At 35.1% G+C, this 23,297-nt stretch overlaps 1 protein-coding gene and 1 non-coding gene across 4 annotated transcripts in view; both read right to left on the reverse strand.

Annotated features, from left to right (window-relative positions):
* Positions 1 to 23,297, reverse strand: part of Usp12 (ubiquitin specific peptidase 12) — an 84,544-nt gene that overhangs the window by 22,987 nt on the left and 38,260 nt on the right. Inside the window, exons 1-3 of one of the 3 annotated variants that reach the window (XM_058582502.1) lie at positions 16,350 to 16,422; positions 5,203 to 5,397; positions 2,297 to 2,510 (exon numbers count right to left, since the gene is read on the reverse strand). Coding sequence is in view for 2 of the 3 variants with exons in the window: in XM_046454156.1 (XP_046310112.1) it covers positions 2,297 to 2,510; positions 16,350 to 16,430 (295 nt within the window). In the remaining variant the exon portion in view is untranslated. Of the gene's footprint in view, positions 1 to 2,296; positions 2,511 to 5,202; positions 5,398 to 16,349; positions 16,431 to 23,297 lie in introns of those variants that run through there. The other 2 variants (XM_046454156.1, XM_046454157.2) reach the window with 2 other exon arrangements.
* On the reverse strand, positions 5,528 to 5,638 carry LOC124099277 (U6 spliceosomal RNA). The gene has a single exon (XR_006853910.1). It is a non-coding gene; the product is annotated as a U6 spliceosomal RNA (small nuclear RNA).

Genomic DNA, 23,297 nt, shown 5'->3' on the forward strand with positions numbered 1-23,297 from the left:
AAAAGAGGGCAGGGGAAGGAATCTCATGAAAATAGAAGGGAGGATCAGTAGAGCAGAGGAAGGGGACAGGGCAAGAGAGGAGGGAAGGAAAAGGGAAGATCCTGGGGAATAAAACTGGACCAAATTAAGTTTTGTGCATACAAGAATATTCCACAATGAATCTCCCTATTATAAGGCACCAATAAAAAATTTAAGAACTAACAAATACTATAAAAACATTTTGAGGGGCTGAGATTGTGGCTCAGCAGTAGAGTGCTCATCTAGCACATGTGAGGCCTTGGGTTCGATCCTCAGCACCACATAAGAAAAATAAATAAAATAAAGGTATTGTGTCCAACTACTTCTAAAAAATATAAATATTAAAAAAAACATTTTGAAAAGAAAATATAAAATTGTAAGTATATAACTGCATAGAATTCAAAACACAGTAACTTGAGGGGATGAATATAAAGTTAGTTACAGAATACTTGCCTAGCATTGGCAAGATTCTGGTTTCTATATCCAGCACAGGGCCCAGGGACACACACATACGACACAGTAACTTGAACTCTGTATTTAGCATGAGTAAGTCTAACTTAAAAAAAAAGAAGGAGGGGAAAAAAAAAAACTATACATTTAAAAAGCATATCCAGTAGATTAATAAGTATGGGCTAGAAAAATGTTCTATTAAATGAAAAGGAAAATAACATGTATTCTGTTTAAGTTACAAACTTCTGATATCGAACATTTCTAAATTACTAAGAGTCACCAAGAAGAGATGTCAAATTCAACTTATATGCACAATAATTTTCAGGATAAATTCTTTAAAGTTCATATCTCATACAAATATAGACAAAAAAAACTAAGACTGGAATTGCTCAATCACATTCCAAAAGGTTGCTTTTGGTTTTCTTGAAAACAAGATACTACTATAGATCTGTAATCTAAGAAAGTAAACATATTTTCTCTTCATTACAGAAAAAAAATGTGGTTTCGTGAGCAATAATCAATTGTTATATATTTGCGCAGGGTGTATGTGTAAATGAACAAATCTTTAATGCATATCAGAATAAAGCCTATATAATAAGCCTATAATAGTCTATAGATATGTCATATTTCAGGGTCTTGTATTTCATGGCACCAGATATGATTCAGGCTTATCTCAATCCACATGATAATGATCAGAAAAGCTGATTATTTTAAGGGTGAGATTACACATCAATGTATTTAATAATCTTAAACACATCTCATACTTCTGTGGACATTTTTCTACATGATATCAAACAATTGAATCTAATAATATGACTTTATTTCTACATGACTGAAATACCTACATCAAATAAAACCCAGATTTCCAAATTATCTAAATTCCATTTGAATTTTTGAGGCAACATACCAGGAGATAGAATACTAGGCTTATTAGGAATAAGGTGAAAACTAGATATGTTACTTACTAACTCTGTATGACCTGGGACAAATTGATTCACTTCTCTGAGCCTTAGTTAAAAACTCATGTATATAATAAAGCGAATCTCACCATCGTGTATACATATGCAAGACTGAGGTCCTAACTAGAATGTAATGTATTCCATGTTCATATAAGTAAATTAAAATAGATTCTATTGCCATATAAAACTAAAATGAATTTTTAAAAAATACAAATGCTTAATATTTGGAAAAAATGCAAATAAGCAGGATTAAGTAAATAAAAATTGCTACAATCTCAAAATAAAAAACACCTCATGGAAAATAAGGCAATATCTAAGTTAAAGGCTTGTAAAAATCAAAGGTGAAGCTTACTCAGTAAATGTTTTCAAAAGTGAGGAGGGATTAAAACTTAACCAGAAGTTCTCAGTTCTTATTTTCTCTCCTTTCCCTGACTTCTGGCAAGTTTTTGGCTTCTGTACTTTTCCCCCTTGGCTACAGTGGGAAAATAATGTATTAAAATTGCTGAATAGATCATATGAGTTAATGATACGCAAGTACTATGCACACAAAAAATCACAATCCTACTGGAAAAAAACTTCATTCTCGATAGAAAAGCCAAGTAGGCAGAAAAGATAAAGTATCCTGACATATGAAATTTTATATTTATATAACACACTTTCAAATGCCAAGTACACCTCATATTAATTACTGTGAAATTATTTCTTCCACTAAACTAGTACCTTCTTAAAGACAGGATATCACCTCTGTTTCCTCAATGGCAATATATTGTCAGGCATAAAGATGATGCTCAATAAACACGTGGGTTAAGGTATGCTACAATTAGCCTTCCTGTTATATAAGCAATAATGTACAGAAGTAGAAGAATTACCATTTTCTTTCCGTAATCTTGTTATGAACTTCTTCGGAGGTATTACTCCAACCTTTTTCTTCTGAGTGGCTATGCTATGGAAGAGATCTGCTAAGCAAGTAAGAAGGTTCTCCTTCTTCCTAGGCTGACTCTTGTATGCTAGAACTTTTTCCCGAAATGGACGACAAAAATAAAGTGCTTGAAGAACTGAATTGCAGTAGCAGGTATTCCCAAACTAGAACGAGGAGAAAAAAAAAAAGTTAAATTTAGGGCAATGCACTTCAAGAGAAAGAATTTTTCTATGATTAGTTAGAACAAAAGGGGAAGAAAGGGAACTTAAAATCCACATAAAAATATCTGAAAGCACAGAAATAATCATTTGGCAAATTGGCCATTTTAATATTAAATAGATGCTTTAGGCATCGATTTCAGGTTAAAAGTGAAATAAAATATATGCAATAAACTTGGACTCTATGAAAACTGATTTAAAACACTATATAGTTATAAACAAATATTAGTTAGGGCATAGGACTCTAATTTTTCCTTAAATTCCCATTGTTATAATGGCATACTAAACATTTTATATATTATACATTTTAAATAACTCATAAAAATTCTTTAAGAACAACACAAAAATAAGATTTTTCTATTAAGTTCTGAGGCATAACCAAAATAAATACATTAAGCAAAAACATAAAACAAAAATTAACAAGATCCCTTGAAATGTTGAAAAGTCATCAACTGGCAATCTAACAACCCCTAAAAAGTCAGATTGCATGACTCTTGCTTTATAATCATCAGTTAAAACCTGAACTATGGATCTATCTAAGGGGAGTATGTCTCTACATCTTACTGAACTTTAATTTCCTCCTCTTTAAAAATGCAGGGAGGGTTAACCCCACCTTATAAAGTAAAGCATAGTCTGATAAGTATTTATTACCTATTTTTTGTATTAAGAGACACTGGCTCCAAAAATCAGTTAATAGAACACCCAAAAGTCAATTAACGAGGACTTGAGGAACACTTTAAAACTGGAACAAAAATAATTCTCAAATAATTTCTACAGAGCGAGATCACATATAAAGTTAAAAAACTAGATAACAAGATGGGGATGTAGCTCAGTGGTAGAGTGCTTGCCTAGTATGTTTATGTACAAAAAGCTTACTAGGTACCCCTATTAAAAAAAAAAAAAAAGAAAGAAACCATATCAGAGGAAAAAAAAGAGGAGGGCCCACACAGTAGTGCACACATGTAATCCCAGCAGCTTGGGAGGCCCTAAGCAATTTAGCAAGACCCTGTCTCAAAGGAGGAAGGGAGGAGGGCCACTGACCCAGTGGTTGAATATCCTGGGTTCAGTCCCTAGTACAAAACGGAAGGGGTGGGCCTCTTAAAATTGAAAATAAGCAGTAACAATGTAGAAAAATGAATTCTACTATCATGTAACTAACTAGAACAAATTAAAAAAATAAAAAAGAGAAAACAAGCAGTAATATAAGAAATCAAAAGATATCATCTAAGAATAAAAAGAACCACAAAGAAATCTATTGATACCATTACTTGGAAATTAAAATACATATAGAATAAAGTAAGCAAGAAATTATGTTTATACCCTTAGGAGCCAAACATTCTAATATAAAAGAAAAAAGGATACTGTAATAACAATCAGAGAAGTGAAAGCCCTGTAAATTTAAATTGGAAATATCTATATAAACTCATGCACACATGTGTGAATGTGTATGTAGTGTGCATGCGTGCTTTCAAACTCTATCCAATGGAAGGACAGGCAGGGAAGCAGTGAGCTTCCCCTTCACCCAGACTGTGATCTCTGAATACTTTTTCCTCCTTAAAGGAACCAGGATGCCTTGGAGTATGGCTGGATGGTATCTAAGACAAGAAATACACAATGTACAGGATTAGCCTGGGATCTATTTGTATGAATATAAGAATTAACTTTTACTCAAAAGAAATTACTGAAATAGATCCAGGAATTTAAAATGACATTATAAAGAAAAAAGGAATAAACCCTCATTAGTATCTATTAGAGGCTACAAACTATCATATGCAATAGAAACATCCAAGTTTTACTTTGCCTTTTTTATAAGAACCACATTTCAGGGGCACTAAATAATTAATGAAAGAAATCTCATTTATAGGATTATTCCAACAAATAAAATGAGAAGAAATGGTTATAAATAATGGAGTAGGCAACAATTATCAACAGATGCTAACTAAAAGTATTAGGTTAAAGGTTGATGGGGATCCTTAAAACAGAGGGATCAACCCCCAGTGCATTTTAGCATAAATGGCAGTGAATAAGTAATTTATTGTAACTTGTGATAAATCTCCTATGAAATACTCTTTACCGTAAAAAAAAAAAAACTAAACTTAAATCAAGTTTCTCTAAATATCTTATAAATTAGTATTATAATTTAGATAATGGAGGAACAAGCTAAACAATACCACAAAGAAGGAATAGGTCAAGTTTTAAAATGTTGGATAGTTCCAGGACAAATGATCAGGTTTCTGCACAAATCAGTTATGACAAAGAAAAAGGCTGGGAAGAACTCAAAACACATCACATTCAAATCACAACAGTTACACACAGAATTTACCCAGATCCTGGGACTTGGGGGTTGTAGCTCAATGGTAGAGTGCTTGCCTAGCACATTTGAGGCACTGGGTTCTATCCTTAGCACCACATAAAAATAAATCAATGAAATAAAAGTATTGTGTCTATTTAAAAGAAAAAGAAGGAAGAGGGGGAGAGGGATTCACCCAGGTCCTGACCTGAACAAATCATCTATAAAAAGTTAGCTGGACCCTGTCTCAAAATAAAAAACAAAAGTAAGAAGGGCTGCAGATGTGGCTCAGTGTTAAGCATCCCTGGTACCAAAAAATAAAATAAAATAAAAATAAAAATAAATTACCTGTAGACAAGAGAAGACATTTGAACGTGTACACTAGTACTAGATGATCTTGAGATAATCTTGATATGAGAATGAGAGGGTTACAATTTTAAAACATCCCTGTCAGTTGGAAGAGCATAATTAAAAAAAAAAACTTTATGCCCAAAATGACATAAATGACTAGGATTCTTCTTCTTGAAGGTTTGGGGGAAATAACTGGAAGAGAATAAAGAAATTAGCCAAATACTGGTAACCATTAAAGCTAAATTGATGGGTTTATATGGGTATTCACATTACTCACCGCCTTTTGTTTCTAAAAAATGATTTTAAGTGGTTTGTTTTGTTTTTAAATAAGCAATGCTACATGAATTTGTGTGTCATCCTTCAGCAGGGGCCATGCTAATCTTCTCTGTTTCGTTCCAATTTTAGTATACGTGCTGCCGAAGCAAGCGAGCACTAAGTGTTTAATCTTTGAGGTAAACTGTATCATCATGTGTCAAATTCATAGCAAATATAAGATATAACTAGTCTAAATTCAGAGGGAAGATGGAAACTAGGCACAGCCAATAATTCCATGGGAAAAAAACCTCAAAAGCCCTGCTATCTCCAATGTCCTCCTGTCTGAACACGTTTTCTTCCACATATATTAAACCAATAGACCTCTCTACCCCAGTAAGAAGTACAGTATCAATAGAAATCTCAAATGAAAGCAGGACTTACTGACGTTTTTGAAAACACTTGGGAGAGCATGACCTCTCCAGATGAGAATGAGACCCAATGAGAATGTGTGACTTCACATTCACACTGCTAGTCAAAACAAAGCACTGGTTTCAGAGAGAGATGCTGTAAAGGGTTTCTAGAGAAAGGCTAAAAGTGTGTGATCCTGACTTACTGATATTGGTGATCAGGTAACTCCGGATATACTTCAATAAAGCTTCCCCAGTGACTAAGCATAGCTACAATAGAATCTATACTCATAGGGCTGGGTTGTGGGCTCAGTGGCAGAGCACTGCATGGCATGTGTGAGGCACAGGGTTCGATTCTCAGCACCACATAAATAAATAAAGATCCACTGTCAACTAAAAAAATTTTTTTAAAAAGAATCTATGCTTATAAAAATTAATTTACCATTTTCCATTTTATAGTATAAATTCATCTGAAAATTTTTAGCATTTATATTATAAACCTAAGGAATCTAATGACCAACAAACTTTGGTTCTGTCTTAAAAGAAAAGATAGAATTTCCATAATCTGGGCATCTTTATTAGAGAAAAGGAAATAGGGAAATCTAACATTAACTCCCATAGTAGGTAGATAAAAACAAAAGATATCAACTCAAAGTTATATCAGAACTATTATGATAGTGAAGAATGATCTACCCATAAAATATAAGCAGCAAATGGGGAAAGATAAAAAATTAAAAGGAATCTCTATTTTGTACAGATTGATGAAGTCAGCCTTGCACTACTGTCCACACAACCTGCTCATCTTCTGACTATAAAGCAATAGGTAATATTATAATCAATTCCCTTAAGTCCACTACTATAGTCTTCTTTTACTTACTTTAATCAATCCCATTAAAGAAAAAGAATGAAACTATTATTTCTCCAGAATTAGATAACTTTCAGTCTTTTTAATAATTTTGAAACTTGTTTAATTGCCTTGCTTTTTAATATGAATTTTCATTCAAGATCCTGAAACCTAAAAATCTTTCAAATGTATAGCTTTTATGCAAAAGGTATAGAATGATTTTCTTTCTACTCATTTCTAAACAAGACATAGGTTTAGAATTGAAACCTATCCTTTGTTATCTCAGCTGGTTTGAAGAACAAAGATGTAGCCACATTTAAAATCAGAGGAAGTAAATTGTAAAAGCTACCATCTTCTCAAGTTCTAGGCATTTCATTTTTCTTCCTTTTCTTTTCTTTTTTGATCTTTTTAAGGTGGATGGGGGTGCCTGGGATTGAACCCAGAGTCTTACACCACTAAGCTACATCCTCAGCTTCTGACTACTGATTTTTCAATTGATGAGTGAATACAATCTCATCCTTTCAAATTGCCTTCTCCAAATCTTAAAAATTACACCACCACAAATATTTTTATCATATCTCCACCAGAAAGATTATTTGAGCTCATATCCCTAAAATATGTAATTATTTATAAAATATTTATGTACTACTATACTATGTATGTTTAAATATAAGAGTATAATTAAGATTAAATCGGCTGGGTGTGATGGTACATGCTGTAATCCCAGTGTCAGCAATGGCGAGGAGCTAAGCAACTCAATGAGACCCTGTCTCTAAATAAAACAGAAATAATAGAGCTGGGGATGTGGCTCAGTGGTCGAGTGGCCATGAGTTCAATCCCAGGTACCAAAATATATATATAAAATATATATATATATAAAAAATGGACATTTAAAGTTTTATCTTAAATTTATTATTTAAAAAAAAACTTATTTCTACTAATTAACATTTAAATGAGAGTAATCAAACTGAGATGTTTGTTTGTAAACCATGGGTTTTAGATTTTAAAACAGTGGTTTGATTAGTAAAACTTAAGCTATCATTTGTAGATGAAAACAAACATTAGAAACTTAATAATTTTCTTCCTACACCCAATGGTTCATCTTACTTCACTTAGAGACAACCAATTAAACATCATGTTAACAGTATGACCTTTAAAAACTATTATAGGAGCCACTTTTTTTTTGCCATTTCTTTTTTTTCTTTTTTTATTTTATTAGTTGTTCAAAACACTACAAAGCTCTTGACGTCATATTTCATACATTAGATTCAAGTGGGTTATGAACTCCCATTTTTACCCCAATTACAGATTGCAGAATCACATCGGTTACACATCCACATTTTTACATGATGCCATATTAGTGACTGTTGTATTCTGCTACCTTTCCTATCCTCTATTATCCCCCCTCCCCTCCCTTCCCATCTTCTCTCTCTACCCCATCTACTGCAATTCATTTCTCTCCTTGTTTTTTTCCCCATTCCCCTCACAACCTCTTATATGTACTTTTGCATAACAATGAGGGTCTCCTTCCATTTCCATGCAATTTCCCTTTTCTCTCCCTTTCCCTCCCACCTCATGTCTCTGTTTAATGTTAGTCTTTTCCTTCTGCTCTTCCTCCCTGCTCTGCTCTTAGTTGCTCTCATTATATCAAAGAAGACATTTGGCATTTGTTTTTTAGGGATTGGCTAGCTTCACTTAGCATAATCTGCTCTAGTGCCATCCATTTCCCTGCAAATTCCATGATTTTGTCATTTTTTAGTGCTGCGTAATACTCCATTATGTATAAATGCCACATTTTTTTTATCCATTCATCTATTGAAGGGCATCTAGGTTGGTTCCACAGTCTAGCTATTGTGAATTGTGCTACTATGAACATCGATGTGGCAGTATTCCTGTAGTACGCTCTTTTAAGGTCTTCAGGGAATAGTCCGAGAAGGGCAATAGCTGGGTCAAAGGGTGGCTCCATTCCAAGCTTTCCCAGGAATCTCCATACTGCTTTCCAAATTGGCCACACCAATTTGCAGTCCCACCAGCAATGTACAAGTGTACCCTTTTCCCCACATCCTCGCCAGCACTTGTTGTTGTTTGACTTCATAATGGCTGCCAATCTTACTGGAGTGAGATGGTATCTTAGGGTGGTTTTGATTTGCATTTCTGACTGCTAGAGATGGTGAGCATTTTTTCATGTACTTGTTGATTGATTGTATGTCCTCCTCTGAGAAGTGTCTGTTCAGGTCCTTGGCCCATTTGTTGATTGGGTTATTTGTTATCTTATTGTTTAATTTTTTGAGTTCTTTGTATACTCTGGATATTAGGGCTCTATCTGAAGTGTGAGGAGTAAAAATTTGTTCCCAGGATGTAGGCTCCCTATTTACCTCTCTTATTGTTTCTCTTGCTGAGAAAAAACTTTTTAGTTTGAGTAAGTCCCATTTGTTGATTGTAGTTATTAACTCTTGTGATCTGGACGTCCTATTAAGAAATTTGGAGCCCGACCCCACAATATGTAGATCGGAGCCAACTTTTTCTTCTATCAGGCGCAGAGTCTCTGATTTGATATCAAGCTCTTTGATCCATTTTGAGTTAACTTTTGTGCATGGCGAGAGAAAGGGATTCAGTTTCATTTTGTTGCATATGGATTTCCAGTTTACAGGAACCACTTTTGAAGAAGTGCAACTTCTTCCACTGTCCCCAAGCTGGACCCCAACCCACCACTCTCAATTCACCCAAGTGGACCAAACTTGAGCAGCTGATCCAAAATCAGGCTTTCAGTATGCTCAAGAACAACTCCTCAGCCCACACTCATTCTGCGGCCCCATGCTTTCCTGTGGAAACTGACTTCTCCATGCAAATTCCGTCAGGCTGTTCATCACAAGCCCTTTCACAGACCCTGCAACAGATGTGACATTTATTCAATCTAGTCAGAATACCTGGACAAGAAATCCATCACTGAGTTTGATACAGGTACTCTCTGTGATCTCTGACAACCTAAATCTTAAGTAGGCTATCGCTGTGAAGTGGAGAGAAACTAGATGAGAATAAACTCAATGCCTTCATCAACTTTATAACCAAAATAGAAAACTTCATTTTATTTCTCTATCTTCTCCATAATGAACCCTGCTCCAACAAATGACTAGGAGGAATTCAAGTTAAATGGCCTTTTATAACATGGTCTGGGAAGAAAATCAAAAGATCCTCTGGGAGGGAGGAGGACATTCCATAGGAGCCTCACAAGTCAATTTACTGAGACCAACATACATACACATACACACATACACATACATATATATTGGGGCCTAGTTGGATGAGAATATTATAATAAAGAACTATATAGTAAAACAATGAAAGAAGCGTATTCAAATAGTTTAAATCACTACCAACGATACTAAAATACAGTCATGTGCTGCTTAACACAGAGGATATATTCTGCAAAGTGCACTGCCAGGTGATTCTATCACTATGCAAGCACCATAGAACATATTTAACACAAACCCTGATGGTGCAGGTCAATCATCTGAAGTTGCCTCTTGATGCAATCAAGAGACAAAGTAAACAAGATGTATGAGACTGCTGCCAGCAAAATCCAGCATACTATTTTACTGTCAACTTTTTTGTTTAAGTAGGATTACATCCTAAAATTATGACTAAAAGTGTAGTAAGTACATAAACCAGTTAACAGTCAATTTATTTTTAATATCAAGTATTGTATTTTCCACATACTGGGTTACATTTTTATGCTGTTAGCAGTGCAGCCAATAAGTTGGTTAAAACCAGTATCACCATGGATGGGTAAGCAATGTACTGCATTATATCACAGATGTAGCTAGGTAGGCAATAGAATTTTTTAGCTGCATTATAATCTCCTGAGACCAATTTCATAAATAACATCCATCCTTGACCTGTATGCTGTTCGTTCTTGACCAAAATATCATACAGCATGTCTGCAAGTACTAACCAGATACAAGGAGGCAATCTGACTTATCAGATTAAAGCAATGTTTTCAAAAACTTTAGATAACTATATAAACAACTGGCATATAAGGGGGATGTTTCACAGCCAGAAAAGGTTCCTTTGCCTATCCAAAGGTCCTTAAGCCAAACTACTATTTCTCTTCTCTGACTTCCAATAATATTAGAAATACTAATGAATATTTGGATATATCAATAGAAAATAGATAAGCAGTGAGTGGTGCACACCTGTAATCCCAGCAGCTCAGGAGGCTTAGGAAGGGGGATCAAAAGTATAAAGCCAGCCTCAGCAACATAGTGAGGCCCTAAGTAACACAGTGAGACCCTGTCTCTGTATAAAATATTTTTTAAAAGGTGGGGGGGCTGGGGATGTGGTTCAGTGGTTAAGTGCCCCTGGGTTCAATCCCCAGTACCAAAAAAATTAGATAAACCAATAGAAAACCACACTCTATGTATGACATAAATTATAGTAATAGATATAGGATCTACCACTCATTAAGAATTAGCTGGAGAAAAATAATTAGCTGCCATAAAAGTTATTATCTATGAAAATACTCTTCCAAGATAAAAACACATGCAATTGAAACTAAAGGAAAACAGGTTGTCATTAATGCTCATAGTAACACTATTTAATTTTATGCTAAGTCAATTAAACTATAACTATCTTTTCTTCTCTCCACTAAAAACCAAACAAAATAAAACTGCCCAAATACATGCTCCCAAAGTTCCCAAAGGCAATGCTTTTGAGTGATCCTACCACTCATTGGCTAAAAAAAGGGATATAATCAGGCAAATTTAACAGCACCTTTCTGTATATACTTTTTATGAAAGAAATTAAGCCTGGAAATGTACAATTAGATATCAACAGATTAATGAAACAAATATATATACTCTTCACTTTAACAAAATCCAGTTGTTAGAAAAGATCAACCACAAAGTTTCTTAAAGCACCTACATACAGTTATTGTTTATAATGCCATTTGGCAGACAGGTAAAAGGACAGGATGAAAATGACTTAAAATGTTGACCTCTGATTTAACTAAGGCACTCTCCCCCGAAAAAAGTTATAACCTTGAGTTAAGTAGTGTGATAACCTTCAAATAAAGGGATAGGTAAGAGAAGAAAGAACATGGCGATAATTCAGAAGCTGAAAAATAAAGACTTATAGAGGGGCTGGGGTTGTGGCTCAGAGAAAGAGCACTCCCATAGCATGCGTGAGACACTGGGTTCAATCTTCAGCACCACATAAAAATAAAATAAAGGTACTGTGTCCACCTACGACTAAAAAGATAAATTTTTTAAAGACTATTATAGAGAAATGGTTAAAGGCAAAGAACACAATGGCAAAGAAGCCTGACAGTATAAATCAAAGTTAATCCCACTACCACTTCAGCACATGTCCTCTGGTGACTAATTAGTTTCTGAGCACATTCAAGGCACTCATCCATCTGTAATAGATGGTCCCGAGAGATCTCAGGATTTTGTGTAATAACAAGATGTAAAAACCAGAAATTATATTTTGTTAAAAAAAAAATCAGCTGGGCATACTGGCACATGCCTGTAATCCCATCGGTGCAGGAGGCTGAGGCAGGAGGATCATGAGTTCAAAGCTAGCCTCCCTCCAAGGCACTAAGCAACTCAGTGAGACTCTGTCTCTAAATAAAATATAAAATAGGGCTGGAGATGTGGCTCAGGGGTCAAGTGCCCCTGAGTTCAATTCCTGGTTAAAAAAAAAAAAAAAATCATGAAATGAAATTAATCTCTCTGAGGAAGAAAATCAAGTTTCCTCTGGTGGTTGTCTCTTCCTAACTTTATTCCCTCTGCTTCTCTTGGTTTTACACAAACACTGCCCTTTGTATAGACTGATCCATGGGGAGTAATAAAAAGGATGCCTTTTACAAAATCCTTATTTTATGTAATTAACACTAGTATTACTGAATGTCAGTTTAATGAGGATGTACTAGTACTACTGATCATCAGTGATACTGAGATCATATTATGTTAAAAACAGCAGAAAAATATTTTATCAGCTTAGAACTCATTTTATCTAATTATTTCTAAGATTGATTTTACTTGTTCTCAGGCTATCTGTAAAAAAAAATAGCTGGGTATAAAATGAAGAAACTGAAATATTTACATGGGAGAAAATTAAACAGGCTTTGTTATACAAAGTATTCTTGTTCCAAAGAAAATAAGCTCTTCTGGGATACTACCTTAGTCTATTTTCTACTGCTATAACTGAATCCTACAGACTGGTAATTTATAAAGAAAAGATGTTTATTTGACTTTAGTTCTAGAGGCTGGGAAACCCAAGCATGGTGCCAGCGTTTGGTAAAGGTCTCCATGCTCCATCATCTGAGGGCCAAAAACGCAAGCAAGTACACAAGACAGAGGGAGGACAGAGGCCAAATGTCCCCTTTTATCAGGATACAACTAGCCCACTCCCACAATAACCAACCCACTCCCAAAGTACGGGCAATAATCCATTCATGAAGGCTCTTAGTCACCTCCTTAACATCCTGCCTCTCAACACTATTAAAATTGCAATTAAATTTCAAACAGGAGTTTTATAGAAATTAGTACAATTTAAAACACATATTAGCTTTGGAGTCTAAATCTAATAAAAGTGGTTAGTCATAGGGAAATAATAATGAGAGGGTTTTGCCATCCCCAGAATTTAAATGAGGCTTTTGATCACTAGACAGTTCTGTTCATAAGCATATCTGTAAGCATGAACAATTTAAACATTAGAAGTAGAGGCCAGACTTCTTGTTAAATAAGAGAAATTTTAAACCATATCACTTAACTCTACTTCTTGTGAAATCCCAGTAAAATGATATTAAAGGGATATTAGGTAAAAACTCAAAAGTCCAAAGACTGCAATAAAGAAAACAACTACAGACTACAGAGGTCAGCAAACTTCAGTAGAAGGCAGACAGGAGGGAAAACGAATCCCAAGTGCCTGGAAAGGGGAGAGAAGTGAGAAAGTAGATTGACACTTGAAGGCTTAGGAACTGGGAGTGAAAGGTGTCTTAAAAACACAAATCCACTTTAAGCCTTCTTTCAGTGCTGCAGAAGACAATTGTAGGTTTAGTCTCTACAGAAGCTGAGCAAGAGCCTTTCCGTTCCATGACAGAGGACTGCAGAGAGATACACTGAATAGCAAAGAGTATTAATAAAACCTAGAATTAAGCTACTTCTAGGCATATAGTGGAGGAATCCTCCCAACAGAAGGGGAAGAAAGCCTCAGAAAAATGGTCTCTAATACTGAAAAGGGAAGGGGACAAAGCAGCTCAGGAGCTATTTTTTTTGTTAAAGCCCTTTTTGCTAGGAAGTTACCCTAGAGTGAAACCCATGCTGAACAAGCACCAACCTAATGCACAAAGCCTCCAATCAGCTTCTCAGAATAGCACTTTTCTACATGAATAAAACTTAGGGAAAGCTTAATAAATAAAACAGCTTAAAACAGGGAAAAGCTCAGAGGTCTCAAAAATAATCCTGTAATCATAATAAAAATCTCAGCAATGATATCCAGAGAAAAATAATAACATCACCTTTGCAAAACACTAAAAAATAAAAGTAACATTCTAAGAAATAAAAAGTGCAGAGTTTGGGGGGGAAAAGCAGAATAAACTATCTAAAATGGTAGAACAAAAAGGCGAATGATCAAAATGGGAGCAAAATAAGCAACTGGAGAAATCAAGTCTAAACATTTCAACATGCAACTAACAGGATATCTAAAAAGCAGAAAGGAATTATATTGACAGGGAGGAAATTAGCCAAATAACAGTATCAGAAATATTCCAGAACTGAAGAAAATGAGTCTTTAGTCTAAATGGGACCATAAATACCCATCACCAAACTATAAAATATTATAGATGATGAAAATGCTAAAAGCCCCAAGAAGATTTAAAACAAAAAAGTCACATTCAGAAGACATCAAGAATCAGAATGATATCAGACCTTTTGACAGTAAGAAGCCAAAAAGCAAAAGTAATGCCTTAAAAATTCTGGGAATCCATACCTAGCCATAACAATAACCGAACAAATTTTAAATATACATTACATCAAAGTTTATCCCCCATACATATTTCTTAAAGAAGCGATTTCAGAATGTGTTCTACAAAGCAAGGAAGAAAATCAAACAGGCAAACAGGGAATCTAAGAAAAAAGGAAAAGGTACAGGGAACATGTTGAGTGGGGGAAAAGACTTCCAGGCAGGCACAGGGTCCACCCAGCAGGAACAGGACAGAAGGATCCAGAGCAAGGGCATCTGAGTACTGAGAATTTATCTGGTGGGTAGGACTCAGTGTAAACTGGCGGTGATATCTGTTCAGCGGTGGTGGGTTTTTTATTTGTATATTTTATGACTTTGGGAAGAACAAACAAAAATTAAGAACATAGAAAAATAAAGTACGGATTACTAGGTTCTAAGAAAACAAAGTCATTCAAAAGGGAAGAAAATACAATCATGTATAACTTAGCTCAAACACTGAACACTGGGGCTGAGGCTGGGACTCAATGGTAGTACACTCACCTAGCATGTGTGAGGCATTGGATTCAATTTTCAGCACCGCATATAAAATGAATGAAATAAAAGTCCATCAACGTCCAAAAAATATTAAAAAAAAAAAAAAAACACTGAACACTGGCTAAACTAAAAATTACTATATAAACATATAGAAGAAGAAAGTGAAATTTTAGGTAGAGGAGAGAACAAAATTTCTGAAATCAATATATTTATTGGGGGGAGGGGCAGCAGTATAAGCACTTTATTTAGAACATTACAAGAAGTTTTAGAAAAGAACCAGCTGAAGGAGTAATGAGCAGCCTGCTCTGTGGAGGGGAAAGAAGGATAAGGACTGTGGATTCTTCCTTACAAACTCTGTACACAAAGCACATGCAGATGATTCCCAAAGCAAGAGGGAAACTCCAAGACAAATTCACCTCATACACATCCTAATTACATACTCATATTTAATGAAACACCAATTTATTCAATAGAACCCATTACCAGTTTTTGTAAAACTGGTAATTTTTAAAACATTCTCTATGGCTTCACCTAACAGGATATACAACAGTATTAAATAAACTAACACAACAATTATATAACAGATATGTGGTAATCTCCAATGATTCAGAATCAACAACATTCAGGGTTAAAAATTCTAAAGTTTTTCCAGAATTTTAATAATGCATAATTACAATTATTACCACAAAGATAGGAATGCATACTTTACTTTGCACCTTCATATATATCTAGCTAGCACTGGTTATGCCAGAAGTAAACTAACAAATACCCTTTGGATGCATGGAGGCATTTACATAGCTATATTTATGTACCTGTACATGTATACTATTTCTAGTTAAATAATTCTCAAAAAAAAAAAAAAAAAATCAAGAGATCACCTGGTCTACACTATAGATGCAAGTTTGGTTACGAGAAACTTTTTTCACAAAATAGGAAAAATGAAGCTAACAAGAAACTATTCTAAAACTTCAGGCAACTTTCCTTTCCATTCATCATTTTACAACTGTAAATCAAGTCTCTTGGCATCAAATTCTAATAATACCAATCATCATTTTTTCTGTAATAAATTATGAAGTACATTCATCATTTCTTAACTGGCTTCCAAACATGATTCTGAAAGCTAAGTATCAATGGATACTTACATTGACTAATCCAAAATAGTGCTCATTTACTGGAAACTGTTCTGGACCAATCTCTTTCTCTAATGCCGAGGCATTGGCGCCCTGTAAAATGAAAATTTTAAAAAAAATCTTAGTACTTACAGCATTTCCATAACCTTGTCCAATCATATAGGCATTACAGAGATATCCTTTAAAAGACTGCATCTATTCTCCTATCATACTAACCTCACATTATTGAAAGAAAATGAAGGATGATATTGAAGAGAAGAATAACGGTTTTTAATATGACTGAAAACTAGCTTACAGGAACTTTGCCATGAAACCAAAACCTCAGTCAAGGAATTTTATTCCTAATGTGTTCCTTTTCTCTAAGTATGAATGAAAGCTCCTACTGAATCATGTATTCAAACAGGAGCAGAATTTGATAGTAGCCATCTCAAGAGCTGAAACTTTGTGAAATGAAATAAGCACTTATGCAATGGGCTAGCAATTCTGTAGGCTAATAAGTTTTTAACTGAGAAGTTTTCACCCAGAGTCAAAGGTAGCAAGAATGTTGATTGCAATATCATTTATGACTCAAGAACTGACCATTGGGGAAAGAGATTTATAAGATCTGACAACATACTACATGGAAAAGCCAGAATTTAAAAAAAAATAGACTTACACAGACGTATATGAATAAATTTCAAGAATGTAATTAAATTTAAAAAATTAACAAAACACTATTCTATCTATCTACACACATTCAACACATCTGAGTGCGTGTTAGAAGAGGAATGGGACATGGAATTGGAGATGGAGGACAAGAAGGAAAAAATAAAATAAAATCCAATAAAAGAACCTTCCACAATGTGCCATGGCCTTAAAAGTAGGATCAACTCAGTTCTGTGCACCTGAGGTCCCCGAAGAACTTGTGAAAGTGAGAAGGAAGAACCAGGGCCAAGAGCACCAGTCTAGATAATCATACATATGAATACCACTACCTGGACTCTCAAAGAAGTTCGAAAGGGAAATGAAAGCAATTCTGAGAATGAGAAAACTCTAGATATATTTATCTTGAAAATTCCCAAGAAAGCATACTACCAGGTAAATACAAACCTACCCCCACCCCCACCCCGCAAAAAAAAAAAAAATTCTACAAATGACACCTGAAAGAGTTATACAGACTCAGCACACACAACCTGCCTTCTCCACTCACTGGGCATGGTTAACAACACATCAGTGCTCAGAATCTCACATCTGCTGCTTCCTTACTGAGCTTGCTCCTGAACCAGGGAAGCCCAAACCTTTGTTAGGCACCTGTCGTCAACTTCCTGACAGGTCCAGACTGAAAATAAGCATGGATTAAAGGTACCTGATGAGTTGGTGGTCAAGTCCCACCAAAATATTTCCTCTAATATCCTTCAGCTAACAGGCACTTGTTATATAAAAGGATAACATCTTAAATTTTGAATTTAGAAATTACTTTTGGTTTTACGTAAAATCTTGATGTTTTATGTAAAAATCTTGATATAATCACTAGTTAATGAATATAATTTATTTCTAAAACTGGGTATCAGTTCACATTTTATAACAACTACAATTATTAGAACCAACTTCAAAATGCACTGAGCAAAACTGGTGGAATGCTGTTAAGTCCTCCCCTTCCACTCCTGACAGCTCAAGCGCCTGCCACAAAACTTCCTAATGTATGTAGAAAATAATCAATAAACCCATGTTTTTACCACCTGTTCTTAAAAATTCAAATTGATAATATTATTCATTTGAATAAGTCAAACCCCTTCCCCACAAAAATAGAAGGAACTATCATATGAAATATACTTCAAAATGCACAGTGAATTTAACAAAATTATCTTATGTGTATATATAAATGCCCCAGGGCACTTCACCTTTATGGGTGTGTAGAAAGCACCAATCAAGAATGAATAATGGAGGAGCAAGAGGAGCAGTGGAGTGGAGGGGGTTAAGAGAGAGGAGACTGAAATGGAATGGGTCAGATTCCATGCATGTATGATTTTGTCAGGATAAACTCAGCTATTATGTATAACTATTATTACATAAAACATCAAGTATTAACTTCACTGTGCCTAATAAAATAAAATAATGAAAATAAATAAATAAAATACACCCTCAATCGCTCTAGAAAAACAAAATACCAGCACACACACTTTAGGAAAGCATTTCTGACCCTTAACCTATTATGTCCCACCATCTTAGATATAGGACACCTATAAAAACCTAAAAACTTTTATAAGACACCTATGAAATTGCTCAATTTAAGGTTTTATAGTGTCCCATACGTGGATGGGATATAATGGGTAAAAATGAAATAAGAACAGAATGACATGAACATTATTTCTCCAGCAACACATTCTGTATTCTAATCGCCCCAGATGTCCATTTGTACTTACATATACATGTACCTACATGTAATTTCATCCTTAACCTCACAGTTTCAACTATGGGTCAAGTATTAGTTTCACTGTGCCTCAGTTTCCCAGATATATAATCACACTAATAAATCTGATCTGCCCTATGTAAAAGCTTAAGAAATAACAGGAGACAAAAAAACAAAAAACAGAGGGGGGGGGGAATAGCCATAAAACAAACAAAAAAAATAAGACCCTTTCTTGGTTTGGCAAGCACTAGCATAGAGGTCCCAAAGTTATCATCACTGTACTGCCCCGAAATCCCAACAACAAAGCAGAACCATAAGCCAATTCAGAAGGCTGGAAAGAGAAAGCCAAGAATGCAAAAATAAAAACAGTTATAGATCACCATCATTTAATCTTTCTGGATTTAAGAATCTTTGGTGATTTTTCTAAACCCTCAGTTCCAAGTCTATCAGGTTTTCAAAAAAGCCTGTATACAAATTTAGATTTTCACAACTAAAACTATTCAGGAAATTAAAAGATTATGTCATTTTTTAAAAGTCCCTTCTAATCTAATATTCTGTTATTTTCCATCATATTTATCAATGCCTCTGAAGACGACTATAATGAACACAAAACTCTAGGGAAATCCTAGCCAATACATGCCAAGCAACACAATTCAACAGCTCATGAATTATAGTTATGGAGAGAGGGAGTACAGTAGATCAAAACAGAAAAAAAAATTGCCTTATTATAAATCTAAACTAAGTATATCACAGTAAACTACACCTTACTATGGTAATGTTGTTGCTATACAGATTTCTGCAAAGGCAAAGTATAATAGGGACCTTCTTAGAGGCTGCTTTTGCTAAAGTACCAACTGTTCACTCAGACCTAGAGATGTATGATGGTAACTAAAAGCAGGACAAAAGCTTAACATTTCTGCCTTCATTTTATCTGTCTCCTCTCTACCCTAACACAATTAATGTACACGTGCTAATCACTTAGAAGTCTCTAAAAACTGGTAACACAATGTTAACTAGTCCTAAATTTATCTAGCTTCTCTCATTCCTCTTCTAGATTGAAGACACTGAGACAAGTGTAACTAAGAAACTTTCAAGATTCCAAGAAAAGTGAGCCTTTCAGGCAAATCTCTCCATCATGGGAAACACCCCCCTAAATATTTCCCATCTCCTGATGGGAACCAGATTGCACCCTCAAGTGGTAATGACTCCCCTGGAGCCATTAGCCAGAAGCCATCAGGACTTCACAGAACCAGACCTGAAAAATTGTGAACCAGACCACAGTTTTGATAAAGACTGCTTAATTAGGGTGCACACTTCTTGGTCCCACTTTAGTTCCTTCCCCTTTTTAAATCCACCCCCAAAGACAGAGCTAAGGACACTTGGTCTACGCTTGTCTTTCCAGTGTGGCTATACTGAATGAACTCCTTCCCTACTTCATTACTTTTTAATTTGATTTCTAAGGCAAGTGGTCAGGCCTGGTCTGTTGGGACTTCCCAAAGTCAGAGTCCTCCCTGGCCCTGAACTCCAGAGACAAAAGAAGCATTCCCATGGAATATATTCAAGATTTTCTCTGCCAAAATAATCGTAATAACTCCTATTTCTAGCCTAACACTAATTGAAAGTGATTATGCTAAACAATCTGGTTTCTAATGAGTTTGTGTGGGGTTTTTTTTGGGGGGAGGCAGATACCAGAGATCGAACTCTGGGGCACTTGACCACTGAGCCACATCCCCAGCCCCATTTTTCCATTTTATTTACAGACAGGGTCTCACTAAGTTGCTTAGTTCCTCACAGTTGTTGATGCTGGCTTTGAACTCATGACCCTCCTGCATCAGACTCCTGAGCTGCTGGGATAACCGGCATGCGCCACCGTGCCCAGCCCAATGAGTGGTTTTCAAAAGTGTTTTTAACACTAAAATAGATATAGCTGCTAGAAATCAACTGCAAAACCAAACTTTCGCTGTATACTTTTTAACATCTTAGAAAAGTTTACAAACACAAATTCTTCAAGGATTTCACTTAAGGCTGACAAATTTCATCATGTCAAATAATGGCAATCAAGCACCCCTGGATTTAAAATGAGCGTAGAACAAATAAACATTCAACAGAAATGGCTCTGAATAATTTCCATCTCCACACTTAAAAATATGAATGACCCCACCAAAACTAACAACAGCTTATGAAATCTGCCATTCTTAACTGGGATAAAGGTTAAAAAATGGTGGTATGCAGAATCCCTGCTCTAGCAGGATTCCTTGGTTTTGTCTGAGAACATGACACAGAGAAGACATCTGTTTTTTTCTGATTGTTCTGCTCCTATTTTTGTAACTTAGGCAAAAGATAATTTTAGACTTAATACCTATTAGTGTTACAGAATTCATAGTGAAGAAGCAATTACATACTTCTGACCTCCTGATGAAAACAAAACATACAAAAACAAAATGAAACTTTGAAAAAAAAATAAGCCAGCAAAAGAAGGAATCCATAGAAACCAAAAAACAAAGTGATGGGAAACCAGGAGAAAGTAAGTAATCAGCAAATACAAATTTCACACTAAGAATATTTTTCAATGCCAGTGACTTTTAGTGTCTCTTTTAACAGCTGAATGGAATGAAGTACAGGAAACAGGTGCTAAAACATGAGGCCCACCCAAGACCTGGATCACAACAGGAAATCCCAGCATGGAACTGGGACTCTCACAAGTTATACCTTCAGTTTAAGAAAGAACAAGAAATAATCCAAGCAGATTTTTTTGGTTTTGTCATAAGATTGTGTTTTTTTCCTAGTGCTGAAGACAGAACAAGGCCTTGTGTGTGCTAAGCAAACACTCCACCACTGAACCACATCCCTGGCCTCTAAGCAGATTTTTTAAAAGAACCATAAAACATCTAAACATAAAGTCTCCAATAGTTAAGGTAAAAAATCAATGGTGTGCTTAAGAATTACAAGTTAATATTGGGAAGTATTTTTTTTTAGTCAATATTCCTGTCAATATAACATTACTACTGAAACTCAAGTTTCATTTTAAAAGGAAATGTCTAGGGGCTGGGATTGTGGCTCAGCGGTAGAGCGCTCGCCTAGCACGGGCAGGACCTGGGTTCGATCCTCAGCACCACATAAAAATAAAGGCATTGTGCTGTGTCCATCTACACCTAAAAAATACATATATATTTTTAAAATAAATAAGTAAATACATAAATAATTTTAAAAGGCGATGTCTAGCCAGGTGCTGCGGTGCACACCTGTATTCACAGGTACTTGAGAGGCTGCGGCACGAGGATTCCAAATTCAAGGCCAGCCTCAGTAATTCATCCACATCAAAATAAATTTTTAAAAAGGGCAGAGGATGTAGCATAGTGGCAGAATGCTTGCCTAGCATACATTAGGCCTCAGGTAACCAGGGAAGGAAAATGAAGATATGTTTTACCAAACAAAGATTCCATGACAGAACTGATCCATTATACAAGTGTTATATAGGGACGATAGTAACCTGGCAAAGCTACAGGCTTGAGTCTGGTCCTGGTCAGAACCTTGGTTTACTCAGACACACAACCTTATGTCTTACCATTCCCACATTGCCATCAAAATGTGAATCCATCAGCTCATCCCACCTCCTTAAAACATTAATAATAAAATGTTGGACAGTCTATTAAAGATAAAACATTAACAAGTCCTGAATGAAGTCAGGATACAGTATCACAGTGTTAGACACAGTCAGCCAACAGCAAGAACTGTGTAATGCTGTGTGTACCTCCTTAAATCTACCTAGTTTATGAATCATTGAAAACATAAAGTCCTGTTCTTCCCATACCAAGAATCACCAATCAAGTGAACTTGCAATTTGCAAGTTAAAACTGCAAGCATACCTTGGGTCTACTGTTTTGATAATTTAAAAATTACATATTAAATGTTGTTGGCAAACCTAAGACAATATCTGCAACTGGGAAAAAAGGAAGTAATATAGGAGACAGCTGTTCTCTCATAAATAATTTTTATATAGTCAAGCATGAAAAACATACAATGGACTAGCTTTAATTCTGCCACTTAAGATATAAATTATACCAAAGCAAACTAATAACCATGGATGTTTGCAAGAAAATAATTTACTTTGGAATTAACTTATTTCCTTAATTTAGCAATTTCCTGGCCTGCAAACATCCGCATCTAAAGAGAAATTTTTTTTAAAGGTAACCATGAGGACATATTTTGAAGTTAAGCGGGTTCAGTATATACTGTTTACGAATGTAGAAAATATACTTCAGTAAGAAATAAAAATGCTTAAAACAAAATAATGGGGCTGGGTGTAGCAGCAGTAGAGCACTTGCCTTGCATGTGTGAGGCATCTACAACTAAAAAAAAAAATGTTTTTAATGAACCTATAATATCTAGAAAATGAAATTATTAGTATATTTCCTCTTGTGTTGTATTAAAGTTATGACAAACTCTTACCAAAGAGTTTTTGTTGTTGTTTAATACAAATACATGAGATTCAATATATTTTTTCCACTGCCATTTTTCAAGTCACATTTTAGAAGCTGGAATTTGTCATTCCAAGTTGAATATTGATCAGG

This window comes from Marmota monax, unplaced genomic scaffold (assembly GCF_021218885.2).
Source record: "Marmota monax isolate L192 unplaced genomic scaffold, Marmota_monax_Labrador192_F-V1.1 WCK01_AAM20220418_F8-fsc00011, whole genome shotgun sequence".
Classification (NCBI taxonomy): domain Eukaryota; kingdom Metazoa; phylum Chordata; class Mammalia; order Rodentia; family Sciuridae; genus Marmota; species Marmota monax.